This window comes from Chrysemys picta, chromosome 15 (genome assembly GCF_011386835.1).
Source record: "Chrysemys picta bellii isolate R12L10 chromosome 15, ASM1138683v2, whole genome shotgun sequence".
NCBI classification, from domain to species: Eukaryota; Metazoa; Chordata; order Testudines; family Emydidae; genus Chrysemys; species Chrysemys picta.
In genome coordinates this window covers 30,223,208-30,244,454 of record NC_088805.1, presented here as the reverse complement: position 1 = coordinate 30,244,454, position 21,247 = coordinate 30,223,208, and the positions used below count along the sequence as shown (strand labels likewise).

General features: G+C 47.9%; 2 protein-coding genes across 6 annotated transcripts in view; one reads left to right on the top strand and one right to left on the bottom strand.

Moving 5' to 3' along the window:
• Nucleotides 1-19,560, top strand: part of CORO1C (coronin 1C) — a 77,145-nt gene extending 57,585 nt beyond the window's left edge. For all 5 annotated transcript variants that reach the window (XM_065568819.1, XM_008163633.4, XM_065568821.1 and 2 more), the window contains 8 exons: nucleotides 4,133-4,262; nucleotides 11,551-11,732; nucleotides 12,329-12,448; nucleotides 13,178-13,282; nucleotides 13,999-14,144; nucleotides 15,361-15,418; nucleotides 15,500-15,745; nucleotides 16,705-19,560. In XM_065568819.1, coding sequence (XP_065424891.1) covers nucleotides 4,133-4,262; nucleotides 11,551-11,732; nucleotides 12,329-12,448; nucleotides 13,178-13,282; nucleotides 13,999-14,144; nucleotides 15,361-15,418; nucleotides 15,500-15,745; nucleotides 16,705-16,824 — 1,107 coding nt within the window. In that variant the 3' untranslated portion in view covers nucleotides 16,825-19,560. The remainder of the gene's footprint in view (nucleotides 1-4,132; nucleotides 4,263-11,550; nucleotides 11,733-12,328; nucleotides 12,449-13,177; nucleotides 13,283-13,998; nucleotides 14,145-15,360; nucleotides 15,419-15,499; nucleotides 15,746-16,704) is intronic.
• Nucleotides 6,601-9,297, bottom strand: LOC101944571 (zinc finger BED domain-containing protein 2-like). The gene has a single exon (XM_005298566.5). It carries the CDS (start codon nucleotides 7,950-7,952, stop codon nucleotides 7,299-7,301), a length of 654 nt encoding a protein of 217 aa, XP_005298623.1. The 5' UTR covers nucleotides 7,953-9,297; the 3' UTR covers nucleotides 6,601-7,298.
• Nucleotides 19,561-21,247: the final 1,687 nt, after the last annotated feature.

Genomic DNA, 21,247 nt, shown 5'->3' with positions numbered 1-21,247 from the left:
TGCCTGGGACGGCAAAAAAGTTAGAGCCGGCCCTGTAAAAGACTCCCTGCAAGTCAGCCATGTGGCAAATGAAGCCCATCTAGATCATATTGGCATGTGAATAATCACACGGAATGACATATCTCCTTTTTAATACTGAGACTGTCAACTCTACAGAGCAGGGCCCATCCTTTATTCTGTGTTTGTATAGTGCTGATTACAATGAACCTCAATCTAACTGAGAGCTGAGGAAATGCTATCCTGCAATGCGGATCTACTGTTTTCTAGTAAGTTACCTTCATTTTCCTGCTCTCTGACAGAAGAATGAGATGAGCAGTTCCCATCCTTTCAGAGAGACTTCCTTTCAAGTGCTGTGCTATGCAGATATGTTGGATGTTTCCTTTGAAGAATGATTCTCTTGTGCCAGCAAATGAGGAACTACTTAAATATTCATGCTCAGGAACCTTGTGAATGACTGTAATGTACTGCAGGCTTTGTATTCGGCTGGAAAATGTTTATTATGGAAGGGCTTATAGAAGCTATCAAATGGCTCTTCTCAGATGGGAGGAATGAATTCTGGCAGAAGCGAGCAGCCTTTTAAATAAGGTGAACCGGTAGTTTGTTTTCATGCCCTGGCCCATAGAAGTTGATTTGGTAAATAATTGTATTAAATTATTGACCATTGAATGTGTTAAAAAATTAAACCAGAGCTCTTGCTGTAACTAGAGGCACCAGGTAGCTTTGCTGGAAGCACCACGCTAGAAATAATGCCAATGACCCACAAGTATAGTTCTGTCAGTGTTTTTGTGACCTTTAATTAATTACCGTAGTATCCAAGCACCTCAAACAATGAATTAATCACTCAGCTCCTGTGGTGATGGGCATAGTACAAGAATCTAAATAGGACAGTTACCCTCTTACCCCCCCTCCCCCCAATGAAGTAGGGAAATAGTCTCCTCATGTCACAGATGGAGAAATGGAGGCACAGAAAGACATAGTGATCTCCCCAAGGTGATGCAATCATTGGCAGAGCTGGGGCTTAGAACCCAGGCCTCCTGATTCGCTCCTTTACTTCAACCACCATATATAAAAAAAGAAGAACAGGAGGACTTGTGGCACCTTAGAGACTAACAAATTTATTAGAGCATAAGCTTTCGTGGACTACAGCCCACTTCTTCGGATGCATATAGATGCTATATGCATCCGAAGAAGTGGGCTGTAGTCCACGAAAGCTTATGCTCTAATAAATTTGTTAGTCTCTAAGGTGCCACAAGTCCTCCTGTTCTTCTTTTTGCGGATACAGACTAACACGGCTGCTACTCTGACACCATATATAACAATTTCTCCCAATCTATCACCCCTGAAATGTTTGTGGTAATAAATCTGTCACTTCTAGAAACTGACTCACTGAGTTTCTGTTGGGGACATGAGAAAATAGCCAGTTATTGATACTCTTTAAGGGTATAAAGGAAAGCAACCACTGAAAAATGGTGGAACTATCCTTATTCTCACGTGTGCTTTTAGTGCAAGAAACCTCTCTTCTGCTGTTCTTCTGAAAAGCAAACTTCCTGGTGCTGCTTCACTTTCTGTATTGAAAGCTGATGCAGAAATGCCAATTTAGGAAATGCAACTGCTGATAGAAAATTCAACAGATGTCAAAGCAATGACTCTCGCAACATTTTAAGCTTTCCTTTGTGCGCCTCATTCTGGGCGATTGTCCCATGTCTCAATGTGTCTCATGTCTGGCCCTTTAGCAGGCTAAATCCTGTGTCCAAACTGGAAGCGACTTAACTTGTCCCACATCTGATTTCATCCCACACAGAAGAGACACTCCGCCCTGCACTGGAATGAGTTGGCCAGTTCACTCTGGAGCATAGTCTGACCTTTTGCTTTCCCTGTGTTTTGCAATACCAAGCAGGATTATTGCAATAAGGATTACAGTGCTCTACAACTCCTGTGAAATGCATGTGGCTTTTCTCCCCCCCCCCCGCCCCGCATAGTTCTCCCAGTTTCAGCATTTGTTTTCTGTAGCTTTTTAATTTGTTTCACTGGTATTTTCTGTGGGTAACCCCTGTTTACACCCGATACTTGAGCTCTCCAGACCAGTAGCAAATGATTTTCTAAAATTCACCAAGGAATTTGTTCCCCCTTAAAAATGCAAACCAAACTAGAGGTGTGGTGGGGTTTCTAATGCTCATGTTGCTGCTGGAACTCCAGGCAAGAACTTCGTGATGGGTGCAATTGGGCCAAATAATCCACCATCTGTGCATTCTCCCTCACACAACCAATGGATGCGTTGCATGCAAATCAGCTGCAGAGAAGGGTTAGTGAGTGGTTGAGTTAATTCTGATATCACAGTGGTCTGGGACTCTTGGAACGGCGTAGATACAACTTAAAAATTGGATGTTAACAGACTGTGAAATCCTGTGATTGAACCCGATGATATTCTGAACAAAAAGAGCTCTCTGCCATGCTTGTAGCTGTTTCCATTGTGTCACACGGACACAACGGACATTTTAGGCTTCAGAGGGACACACAGTGATGTTCTGGGAATCCTATTATATAGATAACGTGATCCTCTAACACAGCGGTCTAGCTGCTGCTCTTGTTGAAATCAGTGGCAAAACGCCTGTTGACTTCAAAATGAATAGGATGGGAGCCAGTCTTTGCAGAATGCAGTTTTGTAACCTGGTCAAACACGGTGGTTACTAACAAAAGCCATGTTTAAATACCATTGTTGCTGCTAGCACCGTTTCAGTGGTGGAATGAACCAGATAAAGAAGAAAACAAGATTTAAACACTCCATGAGTAATTCAAGTTACTATCAAGGCTTGAATGTTTAACCTGGCAAACAGTTATACCTAGCTCGCAGTGACTGATGGCAAAGCAAGGATGTTCAGTGATCTTTACAGGGCAGATACAGCATTCAGAAAGCTGCATCAGTGAACAGTGAAAATCAATTTGGGGTTATTTTGAGGTAAGCTGATTTGCTTTGAGCATCTATGTGTCTCAAAGTTGTGGGTGTTGGTTTGTTTGGGTTTTTTGTTTTGTTTTGTTAGTGTCCATGCTCTATTGGAGTGGAGAAATTGGGATTAGTGCTAAAATCTACACTGGCCCCGCTGTGTGCATCTACCACCCCCATTTTATTTCCAAAATCCGTTTGAATCCCATCTCATTCTGGCTGACTGTGGACTTGACTTTGACAGCTTGCTTGAGGATTGTGGGCAGAATCTGACAATCCTTAGTCAATCCTTCCAAAAAAGCAAACAATAGAAGGTTGAAGCAATTTGCGGTTATGCTGCCATCTGTTGGTGGGCAGTTATAATTTGTTTTGTTACATGTAGGTCAGATTTGGTTGAGAAATGAAAAACACCATGAATCACAGAAACCACCTTTATTAAATGTCCCGTCCCGCCTCTTCACTTAAAATTCCAAAGAGACATGATTGTTAGTGTTTGGGATTTCATGATCTCTGGTGTTTCCTCCTTCAGACAGAGTTCTCCAGCTGCTTGGAGACATCTTGCTACGCCTCTAGCACACAAATGTGGTGCTGCGGATTGGAAGTGGAGTGAATTGGCAGCTCTTTGTGTAGAAGCTTACACAGTCCCGATCTGCACCTCTCTAACCTCCACCAGCACCTAACTGCACTCCCCATATAACCAACGACAGAAATCAGACCTTGAATTTTAACATAGAAGCCACTGTGAACATTCTTAATCCAAGTACCGCCACCTCTATTAAAACTAGGGAACCCCAGCCCTAAGATGGCTGCCTGTTCTTCCCAACAAGAACAAATGCAGTTAGGAAACGGATCAGTTTATTCAGATGCAGTTTTTGAATCCGTTTATTTAGAAGTGTGTCTTAAATGAGGGGTCTCTTTGGACGTGGAAATGGGGAAGATGTGGATTAAAAATATCGCTGGCCAAATTGTGTGCCCTCAAGACACTGATCTACAGAGGTGTATGTTCCAAGCAGCCCAGTTGTGGCACAGACTTATTTGGGACCATGAATGAGTCCCTCGCTTTCTTGCCTTCCAGCCCAGATCAAGAGGGGTGAATTTGGACTTTTTAATGGTACAGCACTCATGGAATGACTGGTGTGTCCTTTAAAGTTGATGGCCCTTCAGTAATCATTTTTACCTACCCCTTTGCAGGTATGGCAGATCCCAGAGAACGGACTCACTCTCTCCTTGACGGAGCCTGTGGTAGTTTTAGAAGGCCATTCAAAAAGAGTTGGCATCGTTGCTTGGCATCCAACTGCACGCAATGTGCTGCTCAGTGCAGGTATGATGTGTAAGCATTGCGGGGGGAATGAATGACTCTCACCTACGTTTCGTTCGTACACCAGATAATTCGGAGGGGAATTGCTGACCCTTCCCAGTTACCATTTCCCTGAGTTCCTTTGGTCTGTAGGGCTGGGTCAATCACGATACTGTTCTTGTTTTACCGTATTACCAGTCACGGACCCCGTTATGCTAGATGCAGTATAAACAGAACAATACTGCTTTTTTTCCCCTGCTAATGCAGAGAGTTACCATCTTCTCCCATTCTGTACTGAGTGCTTGCCCTCTCTGATTTGCAGATATGAGACCTAGGAAATTGTCTGCAGGAAACAGTTGTATTAAACCATTCCAGACTTTATTGATAATCAAGTATAACAACCGCTTCAGGTTCAGCTATTCAACAATTCACCCTCTCCCCCCTCCCCTTTTAACAAAAGTGTAAATGTTTCTCTTTTCCAGGTCAGTTTCTCATATAATACTAACAAAAAATAACAAATGGGGGTGGTGTTCTCTTACTGATAGTCCAAGGTATCAAAGCAAAGGTGTCAAAGATTATAAGCATACATATTGCAGGCCTCCTCCATCCGTCCAGTTCCATCTTTGGTCCTGTCCACATTAGCAGAAGTTTACAAGTGTGTTGGCAACAATTTTCAAATACTGTTAGTCTTGACATGGTTTGTTTTCACACTCAGTGCAGTGTGTAACTATGGGAATAACCTATGATGGAAACCTGGTAGGGGACTGAGTCTGCAACTTAGGTGTCTGCTAGCAGGGATACCCAGGAAAGCAAGTACCTCTGCATGCTGGTGAGAACAGTATCGAAAACCAGCTGTAGCTAGCTACAGTGTGATCATGTATGGTTCTGGCAGGACCCTGCTTCACATGTGTAGCTGCTATGGTTTTGTTCCCATGTGGACAGCACCTAAGGCAGGGGTAATCAATTATTGTTTGTCAAGGTCCCAATTTCTTGGTCAAGGTATAGTCAAGGTCCCCTCCCCTAACCCCTGATTGCCCACCAGCTCCCTGCCTGGAGAGTAGTGACCTTATTTCCCTAACAGGAAAACAGGATTCAGAGGGCTGGCCTGAGCCACCTGGTGTTGCTGCTCTCCCCTTCCCCCCCCCCATGTTCCTCTGTGTCCCCAGTTGAGCCAAGTTGCAGAGATGCGGGCAGGTGGAAGAGGAATGGGTATCTGGGTAGCGAAGCAAGGTGTGAATGTTTGTGAGTACTTTTGAGCTTGGAGCCAGGAGGTGAAGCTATTGGACTATGATCCAGCTAGTGGTGAAATGCCCCTTTGGAGGCTGGGATAACGGGATGGGGGGGGGGGGGCGGGGCAGAAAGGAGGTTCCAGATAGTGGTAGAGACCAAGGAGATGCCAGAGAGCAGCCCTGGGGAGGCCAGGATGTGACAGTAGTGGGTGACTGGAGGCAGACTGGGAAGGGAAAGGGGCTGGTTGTGGGGGGGGCGGGGAGGAGGGCTGGCGAGGGCTCTGGGGACTGGCCCTGAAGCATGGGGTGGGGAGGAGACAAAGCCAGGGTGGGGGGCTCTGGGAAACACCTGGGGGTGGGTGGGTGTGTTGCGCTTGGTGTCCCAGCACAAGCGGATGCTGCAGGATCCCTTCAGGCACTTACCAGCTGGGTTTCCAGGTAGGGCCCAAGGCCCACAAGTTGCAACTCCATGGCCCAGCCAACCCCACCGTCTCCAGGAAACGCAGAGAAGAATTTGAATTAGGGCCCGGACAGTGCTGCCCTCTGGGCTGCACAATGAGCACGTTGCACTCCCATCGCTTCTTGATTGGAGCGGCAGGGCATAGTGGAGACACATTGGACTGCCTGTGGGGGCAGGGTGTGTGTGTGTGTGTGTGTGTGCAGACATGCCCTCCTAAATGTTGCCACTCACCCCCTTGCCCCATCCCTGCACTGCTGCCTGTGGGCTGAGGCTGCACAAGCAACCGCCCAGGGGAACACACTGCCCACCAGCTTGGGGACCCTGCGCTGGGGAGTGGACGTGGCTCCGCACGGCTCCAGCGCCGGCTCAGGTTCAGCCTGTGCAGTCTGCTGAAAAGCGTCTGGTGGTCGGGTTTTGGCCCACGGTCCACCTATTGACTACCCCTGGCCAAAGGCCTTGTCTGCACGAGAACTGTACTGGTTTAGTGAAATCTGTGCAGTCCCTTGGGAAGATGCTTATTTTGGTTTAAGGATGCCATATCAATTTAGCTGAATTGCTATAACTTTCCCATGTAGACAAAGCCAAAGTCCCTGTTTGAGACCAACCAAACAGTCTTGCATGTCCATCTGAATGGTACCTGCATGTGTTTGGAGAGTCTTTTCACAAACTCTCATTTTCAGTACTTACTGTCCCCTTTATTTGCACAGTCCATCCAATGGGATTCCCTTAACCTCTGTTACAATTGCATCCTTTGACAGGCGTGCCGAAGAAAACGAGATGAAGACCTATTTTTGTGGTCCAAGTCAGTCTCAGTAAAAGTGGCATGAGGACTTGATTGCGTAGCCTGAAAGTGGGCGAAACTTGGCTAGGTTAGTTTTGAACCTAGTAATGAAACTAGCAGAGTCTCACTGGAATCTTTTCTGGGTCGTTAGATCCTCTGTGCCCTCTGCATAGGCAGATGTCTTTTGAGACTTCGGTTTGGTTTCGAACTGGTTTCCTAACCAAAGGTTTGACTGACCACATCGTCAGCCTGCGAGGGCCATGACTGGCTGAGTCTACCCACAGCATTGCTTGTGCGGGGGTCTTATTGAGACTGCTTGTGTCTGGTGGAGCTCTGTATTCCCCAGTGTCAGAAACCAGGAGCCAAATAATCGTTTGTCCCAGCTTTGAACATGCAAGATCCGTGCCTTTTGTTTCAGAAGGAGGCCGTCAGAGGCTGAAGGGAATCAGGGAGATTGGTGGTTCTGTTTCGCAGGTCAGAGGCCTAGAACACAGTCCAGACAGTTCACACCAGGTCTTAAAATGTTGCTTCAGTCACCTGCCTGGGTGTTGCTCTGAGTCTCACAACATGGGCCTAAAGCCCAAGTATTCCTACACAAAATGCATGGGGAGAGCAGCAACTGAGGCCAGGGCACTTTCCCTCTCGCATGTGCCTTTCAGCCGCACCTGAACCTCCTCAGCCTTCATCTTCAGCATCCTCTCTGTCAGAGACCTCTCCCCCTGTTCCACGGCCCTCTCGCGCCGCTCCACTGCCCTCTCGCGCCGCTCCACAGCCCTTGCCCTGCGTTCCACGGCCTTCTCCCTCTTCTCCACTTCCCTCTCCCGCTGGCTGGCACGCAGAGCCAGCGCCCCCATCTGCTCCATGAGGTGAGCCCATTCCCCCTCTGCGACTGGCTGGTGCTGTACCACAGGCAAGTGCGCCACTGGGCATTGGTTGACCTGCCTGTGCCCACTCTTCTCCAGCTCCTCTCTGTGCATGCTCCTCAGGTGTTTCCACAGAGCGGTGGTCCCAACGTTCAGCCCTGGACCACGGCTGACCTGTCGGCCACAGAGCCTGCAGGCAGCATATTGGCTGGGGTGGTGACCAGTCCGGGGCGGGGCAATGTGGAAGTACTCCCACACCTCAGAAAATCTCACTCCCCTGCCATGGTGTGTGTGGGCAGGCACTGCACCTCTCCGCGCTCCTGTGTTACCACCCTCTTCCTCCTCTATCCTCACGACCACCTCCTCCTCTTCCTGCTTCATCCCCTCTCGAGAAGTTCAGCACACAAAGAAGTGCAAAGTGCGACCAATGCTCTAAAACCCCTGCACCCCAAGTGTGAAACCTCTTAACCCTCAGAATGCCTCAAAGAAACACATCCATCAAATTCGTCCAGTTCACTCCGGGACCTTCTCTTCTCCCCTTATTCCTCCAATAGAGAGAGGGAGTGATTCAGTCTTGTGACCGTTGTCTCCTTAGTAGCCGAGTCCCTGTTCAGTTCCATCCACTTGTCCCCTCTCGCCCATAGGTGATGCAGCAAAGCTGAGCAAAAATCACTTAGTTGTGTCTCGAGTTTTGGATTTGAATGAAACCAAAACTTGGAGGGTCCAAACCTGTGTGAACTGAACTTGCTGCAATAACCAAACCCATGCAGGCTGGAATGGCAGTCTTTTTAAAGCTTTTCTTCCTCCTCTAAAGAGTCTCAGCACTTACCTAGTGCTTTTCATCAGCACCCTTCACAAATGTGAGCTAGTCCTCGTGACAACCCTGTGAGGTAGGTCACGTGTCCATACGTAGCCGGTGTGCAAGGTCTTGGAGTGCTTTGGTTACACAGCTGGGGTTACGGGTTAGAAATTGCTGGCTCCCCGTCCTTTGCTTGCCAGGCCACACAGCGTGCAAAATCCTCCGCACGATGGTTACTTGCACCAGTCTCGTATTCCGGAGCCAGGGCTCTTTGTGCCCTGGCTTCTGGCACGGCGCAGTCTGCAGCGGTGCAGTCCCAAAGTGGGCCGGGTGATTCCTCTTTCCTTTTAATAACAGCAACCAAAGCCCACGTGGAACAGTTTATGATACAGCCATGGCTGTGTCTGACTCTGCCCGGCTGGGGGCCCCCTCCCTAGTCCCTTGGGTTGCTGTAATCCGGAGCCCCAGGAGGTCTCAGTCAGCAAGGGGTGCTCTGAGTCAGTCCGTAACTTTCCCTGGTAGGCAGTACCAGCCGTGGGTGTCTCTCCTGATCTTCCCACGGTGCCTTTCTCTGCCCTACCAAGCCTGGGCTGGGCCAGGCTGCTTCGCTTCCCTTCCTGCTGCTCCAGCTTCTCATCAGCTGAGACACAAACTCCAGGCAGGCTGTGCAGTCATGGAGGCACAGACGCCCCCCCCTCTGCACAGCTGCCGGAGCCTGTCCTCTCTGCAGGCTGGGGGAGGAGGAGGTGGAGCCGGGGGTTCCTCTCCTGGCACGCGCTCTGCCTTGGCGAAACTCTTTCTGCAGGTGGGGCGTGGGGAGCCTTGATGCCCAGATCCCTGAAGATTTGCTGGCCCTCAGGCTGGCTTCAGCCACTCTTTTCCCTCTCCTCTGCTGCTTCCTACCCCAGTTACTTCTTAGTGTGTGATCAGACCAGGAAGTGCTGGCCGACTCCTGTGTCAATCATTCTCTGCACTAAAGAAATTTTAAAGAGACAGGATCCCAGGAGGTCTGGGGCATTGCTGGAAGCAGCTGCGAGTCCCGGGAACCGGATTCTTAATTCACTGGATGGCGGCTGTAGGCCCAGCGTTACGCCTTTCAGTCTGGCATGTGGAGCAGTATAACCGGCACTTCCAGCTCTTCCGGCTGCACTGGGAGACCAGCTAGCAGGGAGGAGATTAGTGTGGCCATGTATTTGGTGACGAAACAAACCTGGGACACCTTTTGGAGGGCTCCAGCATACGAGGGTGGGAGCTGGGTGGATGATGGTTTATGAAGTTGCCTGTCTTAACCTCGCCCCTTGCTGAGCTTTGCCCGGGTGCCATATTAGGGGTGTTCAGGACATTCTGGGCTCGATTTTGCTGCCCGTGTACCAATTCTTCGTGCACTGCCACACTGGGAGTTCCCGGGATGCGTAGTGCTTGAAAAGGGGGTGGCCAGCGGGGTCGGGAAAGGGCTCTGCTGTTCTAACAGTGCAGTGTTCGTAGTAGAGGAGGGTGCTGGGGGAAGAGGCAGAATGCCAGGCCAGGAGGAGGTGGGGAAAGCAGGACGAGCACAGGGCAGACGGGTTGGTAGGGCACAGATGAATTAGAACCAGGAGGGAATCTAGGTTTCAGAACACTACGTCCACCCCCACTAGACCTGGGATCTGGCCACTGGATGGCAGACAAATTTGTCCCCTAGTGGGAGGCTGATGAAGTGCTTTGAAGATGACAAGTGCTGTGTTTGTGCCTAGTAGTATTGCCTGTGTGGAACGGCGCTGCTGTGCGAAAGTCTCCATTCTTGCTAGCCCCTTACTGCTGACCTGGACCATATGCAAACTGGGATTGGGGCGGGGTCAAGAAAAAGAGCTGTCAGGCTGATGAGCGCCCAGCAGAGGTGTGGGAGGGATCTTGGAGAGCCTTTGGGGCTGTTCTCTTTATCAGAGGCCTTGGCTACACTGGCAATTCACAGCGCTGCACTTGCTGCACTCAGGGGTGTGAAAAAACACCCCCACGAGCGCAGCGAGTGCAGCGCTGTAAAGCGCCAGTGTAATCAGCGCTGCACGCTCGCTCGCAGCATTGCAAGCTATTCCCCTCGGAGAGATGGAGTACTCGCAGCGACTACACTCGCGGCAGCAGCGGCGCTGTGAATCCGCGAGTGTAGCCAAGGCCAGAGTGTGGTGGCTGAAGGTCTGGCACAGGAAGGGAAGAACAGTGTAGTCTAATCTAAGTGGCAGCTAAAATACCAAGAAGTGGCTTTTTACTTCCTGCATCTAAGAAGGAGAAAGTTTCTATTCCTGGTTGCTAGAGGCAGCCTTGACCCTGCTGGAACCATGCAACAAGCCAGCTGAGCTAAGCATAAATCTGACCACAGCAGAAAGCAACCCCTGCCGGCCTTTCGCCCAGTTGGCCTGTATAGTGTCGCTGCAGCAAACGGAAGTGTCCTCCAGCCTGACACCAACTTCTCAATAGCCGCCTTCTGCCACCGGGTTACCCAGGTGGTCTTCAAATTCTGCTCATTAATTTATTTCAAATGTTTGTCCCCAGTCCACTAATAATCTACAGGAAGGGTTCTGTGTGAACTCTCCTGAAGCTGCTTACAACTGTGAGTCCTTCCTATTTTATTCTTGCATTGCAAGCGCTGGGAACAGATTGTACAATGCTCCTTATCAGGCACCTAGACATTGTACCTTCTGTTCTGGGCCTCTGCGGGACATCCTTAATGCCACTGACCTTGAGAAATGTTCTTCATCCCAAACACACAGGTTACGAGCAACTTTAAACGTGCCCAGGTGGCGTATCCTGGAGGGTACAGGTGGCTCTATCCTGCTTTACAGTTTTCTGACTTAAATACCCCCTTAAAATGGAAGCAGGCCTTCCCCATGTTCTACCCATGGCATGGCTACACAGATTGATACTGACTGTGCATCCGCAAACCATATGAAGCGTGGGGGAGGTCTCTTTATTCTGGAGAATCTGCTTTTGTTGCTAGCACAGTGGGGTCTTGGTCTGTTACCAGGGCTCCTCGTCCTGCAGTAACACAATTAATGATGGAAGCAGAACATAGATCAAGTTTTTTCCTCTTCCTGAGAATAGAACTGGCTTTCCTTAGAACTATCCTTTGTTTTAAACCCCTCTGAAAACTGCCTGTGCGCTCTGGATGTGGGTTGACTCTAAGGTCTGCTTACTGTTCTCCTTTAGGTTGTGATAATATAGTCATTATCTGGAATGTGGGAACAGGTGAAGCCCTTATAAACCTGGATGACATGCATCTGGACATGATTTACAACGTGAGCTGGAATCGCAACGGCAGCTTGATCTGTACAGCTTCTAAAGACAAAAAAGTCCGAGTGATTGACCCTCGGAAACAAGAAATTGTTGCTGTGAGTATGCTAAAAGCAGTGGAGTGTCAGTGCAGGAGATGCTTAGCAAAAGCATGTAGACAAACCCAATGTTTGTGTTTTGTTTAATGTGGTGAGACATTTGCAAAGCCGGTGAAATGTTACAGGAAGGGTAGCAGTGCTGAGGCACTCCATCTAATTTTATTGGCATTTGTGCTTGAATTATCAACATTTTGGGCCCGATTTTTAAACCTGCACAAGGGTAATTTCACGTGTAATTTTCAGGCAAAATTTGGATACCTGTAGATGCAGAGGGAGAGTTAGTGGCATAGCTGTCCATTTGCATGTGCTGTAGCTTGTTGAAACATCAGTTCGTTTCAATCTTGCTTTTAGAATGTGTAATTCTGCATGCTAGGCAGCGCTGAAAGAAACCAACTGAATGGATGCTGCTTTTCTTGTACATTAGTAATTATTTTTTCACCTGGAGCTTTGGGCAAGGACCTGGAGGCTGTATCCCATCTGGTCAGCTTCTTGGGGCAGTGGTTCTATGCAACTCGACGAATAGAATTTGGGTTAATTCATCATGAATCAGGATTTCTGTTGAGTGCTGAATGTTTTTCTCTGCAAATCCATTTCAGGAGAAGGAGAGGGCCCATGAGGGAGCGCGGCCCATGAGAGCCATCTTCCTCTCCGATGGCAACGTCTTTACCACCGGCTTCAGCCGCATGAGTGAACGGCAGCTCGCCCTGTGGAATCCTGTATGTGCCCATCCAGCTGGTCCTTCGTTATAATGCTGTCATAAGTTACTGGCCAAGACAGCCTGCTAGTTACCGCAACGCTTACATTTTATTAGTGAGATTATATTCCCCTTTTCCTCAGCTCTCTAATCCTGCCCCTACATGTCACAGCTGAGGACAGCGCCAACCTGTTTAGGCCCCAAATTTGTATCTGTAAAGGAAATTGACTCTTGTATTACCTCCTTGGAGGAAGTCGTCTGTGTCTTCCCAAGAACAGTGAAGACATAACAGCAGCTAAATATTCAACGCTGCATTTATCATTGAACAGCTTAGAAAATATATGCAAAGGAGTGATGTCCTAGAACAAGCCAGCCGAGCCAAACGTAAATCTGACCAAAGCAAAAAGCAAATCCTGTAGGCCTTCCGAGACGGCCACGTCCATCTGAAATCTTTCATGTGCCGTCACAGTGTGTTACCTAGCTGTGACGTAGTCTGTTTCTTACTGTGCAATAGACTTAGTACCATGGTTGTGTCTCTAATCTCTTCCTTAACTTGGCGTGTGTTTGGGGGGACCTGTTAAAAACAGCTTACTCTCCAACAATGACCGTGCGTGCTACAATGTAAGGCCCTTCAGAGAAGTGAAATTGCTGTTGGTCATTCCCCTAAACAGTAGGAATCACAAAGGATTTAGCTAATGAATTTACTGGGGATTTCTATTCTCTGATGATCTGATACAAATCTCATTTGCAGAAAAATATGGAAGAACCAATAGCCCTGCATGAAATGGACACCAGCAATGGGGTGCTGCTTCCATTCTACGACCCGGACACCAATATCATTTACTTGTGTGGCAAGGTAAGGAGCAGCTTCCGAGAGGAGCGAAGTGGCTGTGCAGCAGTTTGCTTGTGAGAGCCTGTTGAGATAACGAATCTTGATTACACTGGACATCTGGTTTATGGTAGCCATGCTAATAGGTCTGTCTGAATGCAGCAGGAGACTGATAGTGACTAAGCAGGCTGAGCTGAGGCCATTAGCCTGATGAGCAGTGAAAATTTCAGCTGGAGGAAATTAACTATAAAATGTACATTACTCATGGGGCAATTGTTTCTGATCCTTCTCTCCTTTTATGTAATGCTTTTTTGAAGGTCAGATTGTTATGAGATATTCCCTTCGCCTCCCATGTAATGGAAACGCCACTGGTCCCTGCATTTAACCCCTCCTTTGTTGCCTCACCTACCTGGTACATTGCGGCTGCCTGCATCTCCAGCACTGCCTCATTCACGTCCGCTTTGGACTGCGGACGTTCCAGTGCAACACGGTGTTTGTAGTATTGCCGTTGTGTTTGACGGCTGCGTAGAGGCAGCCACTGGGCTGGAGGCGGCTTGTGCATTGGCATGGTGCATTCCTTCTCTCTTCAGGGAGGAGGCTCAACACAGAGGTCAGCCTGCTTTTTGTGTAAAGGACACGGGGCCTTGCTGGGATGGGAGCCCGCCCACATTCTAAGCACAGTATCCCAGGGCTATGGAAGAGTCACCGCCCCTTTCATTCTCCTCCTTCTTCGTTCCCTGCAGGGTGACAGCAGCATTCGCTACTTTGAGATCACCGATGAATCCCCATATGTCCACTACCTCAACACCTTCAGCAGCAAAGAACCGCAGAGGGGGATGGGGTTCATGCCAAAGAGGGGCCTGGATGTGAACAAGTGTGAAATCGCCAGGTAACTAGGAGTGCTGAGCGGCTGGCCCGTGGATGTGAGCAACACGGCTAATCGGGCTAGCCCATTTATATTCCTGCTTTCGTACATGTCCTGGGCCGCACCGGCCAGGTTCGTGTAGTACAAAGCAAAACACCCTCACGCAAGCAAGAGATGCATTTGGTACAAGAACTGAAGGAGGTGGGAGCACTTAAAAGCTCAATTGGATGTGTGGTCTGAGACAGTGACGCAAATAACGACTGATTTAGAGACCTCTCTCGCTCGCTCTCATGTTCCGTCAGGATTTCTGTAGTACCCTTTGCTCCCTGTGACGAGTGCTAATATTTCTGCTAGGGATAATGTGATCTGAACTGAAAGTGGGTCAGTGTTTGGGTTGAGACTGTAACAGACTGATGGACAGTATCTAACACAGCAAGCTGCTGGAATCGGCCTTGCTAAAACCAAGCGTGTTCCCTCGAGGCAGTTCTGATCTATATTGGGTCAGACATAAGCCTGGTTTGCTACAGGGTTTAATATTAAAGAGATATCTCTTTGATAGTCTAGCATTAATCTCCTTCCAATACTGCTTTCTAAACTTAGATTAGAAACAATTTCGGTCTCTTGGAGAACAGTACAGCAGCATTGGCTTAACCAAAGATTGCTGACGTGGCTGAAAACCGCCAGCGAAAGCCATGCCAGGTAAACATCCCACGGCACCCACCATAACCGTTTAATTGGTGATTGTCTTCTAGCTCGAAATACGAGTAGAGGTGGAAGACTGGTGTGGAGATAGGCCGTGTGTAATGCAGCAGCCTGGTGGCAGAGATACAGTGCGTGTAGCACTATATTTGTATAGTGCTCGTCGCCAGTCTCAGCAGCAACCTGTGACATACTGAGAGCATCGTCAGGCCAAACTGAAGAGATTGCCTAAAGAATCTTGTTTCCATACGCTGTTCTCTTGGCACAGGGTGCCGTCAGTCCACCCAGTCATTAAAGGTATAGAAGCACTAGCGCACAAAGCTGGGTAGTTTTCACCAGCCCTTAGAAAAGCCCCTTCAACTGCTGGGTGTAATGGGGGGGGGGGGAATACCCAGCTGAAACCTCTTAATCATTCTCATTTACCGCCTCTTCCCCCACCCCTTGACCACTAGTATCCATCTGGGTGAACAGGAATCAAGCCCAGCTTCCATGTGCCGACTGGCATTTGCTCCCGCTAAGTTGTGCTTTTTCTTTTTGAAAGATTCTTCAAACTTCATGAGCGGAAGTGCGAGCCCATTATCATGACGGTCCCCCGAAAGGTGAGGTGCTGCCTGCAGTGGAAGTTATATAGCACCTTCCAGCCCAAAGCATGTGACTAATTAATTCCTTCTGACTTCTAGTCTGACCTTTTCCAAGATGACCTGTATCCCGATACGGCTGGTCCTGAAGCAGCTCTGGAAGCTGAAGAGTGGTTTGAGGGGAAGAACGCTGATCCCATTCTCATTTCTTTGAAACATGGCTACATTCCAGGCAAAAACAGGGATCTCAAGGTGGTCAAAAAGAACATATTGGACAACAAGCCTGCAGCAAACAAGAAAAGCGATCTCATTAACACCCCAAAGAAAGCAGCAGACACCTCAAACATTGTGAGTAACGTCTCACAGGCCATCAGGGAGTGGCACTGGAGTCTCAGGCAGGGGTGCTCTACCCTCTGAATCAGTAAAAAAACAAATGCCCTCGTTACACTGGGCCCATCCCTGCAGTAACAGCCTAGCTAGCTAACTAGCATGGACTTAGGGCCCAGGGGCTATTAGGGTAGGTGGTTTTCCGGACAAGAGGTAAGTCTAAGATCACTTGTAGCTATTGAAGTGCCCTGTGAACCTTTTGCACAAATGTGTGTTAGGCCTGGTGATCTGGCCACACACATACGTGGGGGATTTACAGTCCCTCAGCCCAGTTCCCCCACAGAGCTGCACTGGGAGGAATGGTTTTGTGCTGCTAGGCAGTGGTAGAGTTTGAAATGGTTTGTGACCCTAAAAATCCTGCTCCCACTCTGGGAACTTGTTCCCACAGGAATCTGACTTTCGTTTGTAATTCCTCTGGTTAACAGAGGAACTTTGAATCCTAATTCATGAGCCCATCATGTGTCTAAAACCAAACACAGCAAATCAGACAGAATAACCCTGACAGAGTGGACTGCTGAGAAGGCGGGTGTGAAACGCCCTGTGGTCTGGCTATACTGGCTGACAGGTGCCCCAATAGTGTTGGTTATAAGAGCAGATTCAGTGTATCAGGCCATTGAATAAAGGGGAATATAAACTCCATTAAAAAGCAAACCCTGGCCCAGTGTACCCTTTACATTTGCCCTAACTCCATTAGAAATGCTGCTAGTTGCTGTGCCATTAGCATGTTACCCTGTGTCAGAAGCTTCATGTTAGCACTCAAGAGCACATGATTCCCAGCGGGTTTATCTGTAAGAATCCCCCTTTGAAATCTCTTTGTGCTGGAGCACGTTTGCTTTAGAAACCTCAAACGTCAATATGCAGAATTGCTCCTTCCGGCCAATTTTTAATGAATTCTGGTTTTGTTTTTTGTTTGGTTCCAGCAAAACGAAGCCAAATTGGATGAGATTTTGAAAGAGCTTAAATCTATAAAAGACACAATCTCCAATCAAGACGAGCGCATTTCCAAGTTAGAACAGCAGATGGCGAAGATGACGGTTTGAGAGCAAAGGGAGCAGAACTTTGAGCTGGAGCAGGGCTGGGGAGGCACTGCCGTTCAAGAAGACATTCCATTTCAGAAGTTCGTCAAGCAGCAGCGTGCAGCATTCCAATAAGAACTTTATTATTCTCCTAAATTAACTTCAGCGAAAGCCGATGATTAAAAGCCAAGCTTTTTAGTGAACAATTTTTCTGATGTTTTAATGTGTTACGTGACTTGGTCAAAATTAAGTCAAAAGAATAAGTGCTACTTTTACAATTTGTTTCCAGATGTTATGAATTTTTGAAAACAAACTATTCTGACTGTCAGTGTTGTGCCCAATTATCCTTTTATAGAATTAGGGACCAACGCCACATTGTTCTTAACCATTTTTTTTAAAGTTGCCAAAAAAAAAAAGAAGTAGCCTTTTATTTTTCCTATTTGGCATTTTGCAGTATTTGTTTTTTAAATCTAAAGGGACACCACTGTGTGTGTGAGTGTGTAGAGATTGGGGTGTGGCTGTGCATGTGTGTGTTTATACTGTGTAGAGAACAAAATGAAGCTGTTTTGTATAAATCTTCATCTTTGAACAATCTGATCAGTTCCATTTGCAGTGTGGACAAGGCAGTTCTAGAGCCCCTCCCATAAACCCATGTGAGTTGACTTTACTGCCTTTTTAACAGTGTCCCAGTCACCATCAGCACCTAGCTTAAAAAACTTGGTTGTGAGTGAAGTGACTCATGTCACCCATAACTCTTTTTTCCCTTTCTACATTCGAGAGACTGACCCCTTGTCCTGGAGCCATGCTGTCCTCTTCCAACACTCTGTGCTTGGATTATCCTAACATTGTCAGAATGGGCATTTTGTTTTTTAAAGGCCAAATATTTTTTACATTGCAAATGTTCATTCTGTTTATCAGCTAACATAAGGTGGAAGGGTGCGCAGCGAAATAGCTAAGACGAATGCCCAGAATTCTGATTTGCAAGCCAGCAGGATGTGAGCACGTAGCCAAGTTTTCCATTATGTCTATTCCAATCCTTTGCCTAGCTGTAAATTTGTGTGTCTGCATTAAATGCTGCAAGACCAGGCTCCTTTGCTCATAAAGAAGCTCTTAAATTTGTGAGCTTAAACTATTTCTGCCCCCGTTTTTGATGCTGAGAAGTTCCAGCCCCAATATGGCTTTCAGAGCAGCATTAGAAGTAGTTGGGTAACATTCCAATGACAGGTCTCTAAAATCAAAACCCTTCCAATACCTGTTCTCCCTCTGTCACTCTCTCCTGGTAACCCCTGGGATGGGATTTTACTATAGCTGGTGGGAACACAAGATTTCCTGAAATATAAGTGACCTTTATCTCCAGTCCCATTGCAGTCCTAGCTTTTCTGCCCTGGTCTCAGAAACCTTTGAGATCCTCAGGTGAAAGATTCGATTAAGTGCATGTTAATCCAAAGCCAACATCCTGACTTGGGTGTGGGGCTACGAGTGTCCAGTGACTGCCTCAGCCCAGTGAATGTCTGCTTACCATGAGGGTCTGCGTCATGAGAGGGAGCAGCGTTTGGTGGGCCCTGATCGGGCTTGCAAAGGATTTACCTGCAGGGGTGAGCGCTTCAGCACCTGTTGGGGCAGAGGGTGCTAGACCTCTGGTAGTCGGCACAGTTTGCTGTGATACGTGTTGAGCGCCACCCAGGCCAGGACAACTTGCCTTGGCACCAGGGAAGAGGCTGATCAACCGCAAGTGCAGTTAAAACCTGTCTGTGGGCCAGAGCAGTGAACCAGCTGATGAGACTAAAATACCCTTTTCCACCTGAGGTTTGATCCCTGAAGGGCCTCACTACAGCTTAATATATATATATATATATATGCATGTGCATATGCCTGTCAGACACACATACGGGGACTGCTTTCCCAATTAACTGAGGAAGTGCCAGACGAGAGGCTGCCTTTGCATGGGGCAGGTTCGCATTCCTTCATCTGGGCAAAGGAGTGAGCGCTGAATTTCTCTTCCAGTAGTTTAGCTAGAATGTCTCAAGTTCTCCATTTTCTTGTATTTTCATGTTCAAAACTTATGATGGAGTCTCTTGTTCTGGAAGGTGTGAGTGGTTCTGACCTAAGGTGAAGCCGTACCATTGGGACAGTTAAGTGAACTTTTAGCAGGTGAAACGTAAGAGTTGATGAGAGAGGACAGAAAACGTGTACAGTGTCACAGGATGAAAGCTTCATAAAACCAGCTCTGGGTTATTTAAGGCAGTGAGCCAATGTTCTTGGCGTCGTGCGTTGAAAATTGAGTTTGCAGCCTAGACAATTCATTGAATGTTTGGTGTTTTTTGTACTGCGATCAATGGCTGATGGGGTGGGGTGGATTTTGGCAGACAAAACCCAGTTCTCCCCTGGGTAGTGATCTCCTTGTTAATTTGTGTGTGTGTGTGCTGGGGGTCTTTGTTTTTCTAATCAGAGGGAATGAAGTTTCTGAAATGCCAGATTTAACTGCCCGACCAACACTGTTGTAAGGTAGAGTGATGGTTTAAAGAGAAGGGGGCGGGGAAAGTCCTCCTTGGTTTTTTAGTTTATAGCTTGTATTTTATTTAAATGAACTGATGATGCCTAGCCAGGCTCAAACGGAGTCAGTGCCTGAAGCTTTTTTTAGCCGTGATATCCCAGGAGAGAACCAGCAAAGCGTTGGAGAGATGCGCTCTTATAGAGCGTCCGCAGGATCCTGTCCAAATATTTGCTTCCATTTTCAAAGATAAAATCCTTGATTACAAAGTTCCATTGTCTGTTGTTGTTCTTTGACACCTTGTTCCTGTGGCGTTCTGTGCTGCTCAGTTCCATTAGAACGAGTGTCCGCGGCCTGAGCAGCCAATGTTTAATTTCTTGCCGGGGGTTAAGATTTGTGTAGATTAGCATAGGATACAACCGTCTAGACACAAACTAGACAGGGTGAAACTTTCAAAAATGTGCCCGAGTCCCATCTTCAGAAGTGACATAAGCACTTAATCGAAGTCCTATTGACTTGCAATGAGGCTTAGCACATTTGAAAATATTACCTGCAGCCATTTATCAGAGAATCGTGTCCTTTCTTTAGTTTGACATTCTTGGAAACAAGCCCAGAACTCGCAAACTTTTTTTGTATTTTCACTTACTTCAAACATTCCCTTTTTTCAAGTAGGCCGCTAAGGCCTTTCGTTTCTAGTCAACGTCCAGCGTTGCAGAATTGACACTTCTCGAAAGGAGCTTTGTCCTCCAGTAACTTTCTGTGGGTAGGTGGCTGAAGAGTGGGTAATGGAGCCTGGAGCTGTTCGCCTCCAGCTTGCTAATTTGAATCCAAGCCACATCAGCAATGACTGAAAATCGTATCCGTCCCACAGCTGCTTAGAGGCTTTTGTGAAATGGCTTGTTTCTCAATCCAGTTCCTAGCAGAAAATAAGTGTGTACACCACACATCCTGCTACCCCATGATGGCATATAGCCCTTGTAATGGTGGCTCTCCGGAATGCAGAGTACACACAATGGTAGAGCCACATAGGAATTCTTATACTGTGCACGTTGTGTAGGCAGAGCGTCATGTTCTCTAGGGCGGCCACTACCCCAGCACCTTTCAGATACTTTATCAAAGGAAAGTTTAAAATAGATGTGGCGCTCCTTGCTGCTAGTTACTCGGGGGATGAGAAGAGACATGTAATGTCTTCCCCATGGAGTCTGTCTTCCTTCAATTTCTTTGTGCCTGACTTGGCTTAGCACCTATCTGCCTGCAGACTGCAGTGTGATGGCTAGGGCAGACCGTCTGCAGAGCCTGGCCACTCCACTGTGTGATTTGCTGGAGGGGCCGTCTTTACAATCTGAGGCTGTTGAGAAGCTGCCCAGCCTGGAGGATTTGGGGCAAGAGGCTGTTTAGAACAAACCGTGTTCTAACGTCTCAATAGTCCCTTACAAACCTGGACCGGGTGGAGACAAATCAAAGGTGGTAGATTCTGTAATTCTACAGGTTAAGACTGGGTTTTACAAGCTTTACAAATATATGGATTTGGGTTATCCAGCCACATGGCAGTCATACATTGTCAGGTGACCCGCAGCTCCTTTTGCCCTCCCCCAGTGAGGTACCCCTACCTCCCACACAGGCTGCTGCAGCTGGGTGTGAGAAGCATTCAGCCAGCTGTGCTGGGTGAAGCCTCGGCCAGTCTCCATGCTCCAGCCTGTGCCAGCTGAGACTTTGGTGTCTAGTCTAAGTTGGATCCAAGGCAAAGTTTCTCCATTTGTGCCAGTGGGTAGGGTGACCAGACAGCAAGTGTGAAAAATCGAGACGGGGTGGGAAGTAATAGGAGCCTACATACGAGAGAGACCCAAAAATCGGGACTGTCCCTATGGTAGGGTGACCAGGTGTCCTGATTTTAGTGGGCCCAGCTTCTCCCCACTCTCACCAGCCAATTTCACTCCAGCCAAGCTGGTGGCTTCC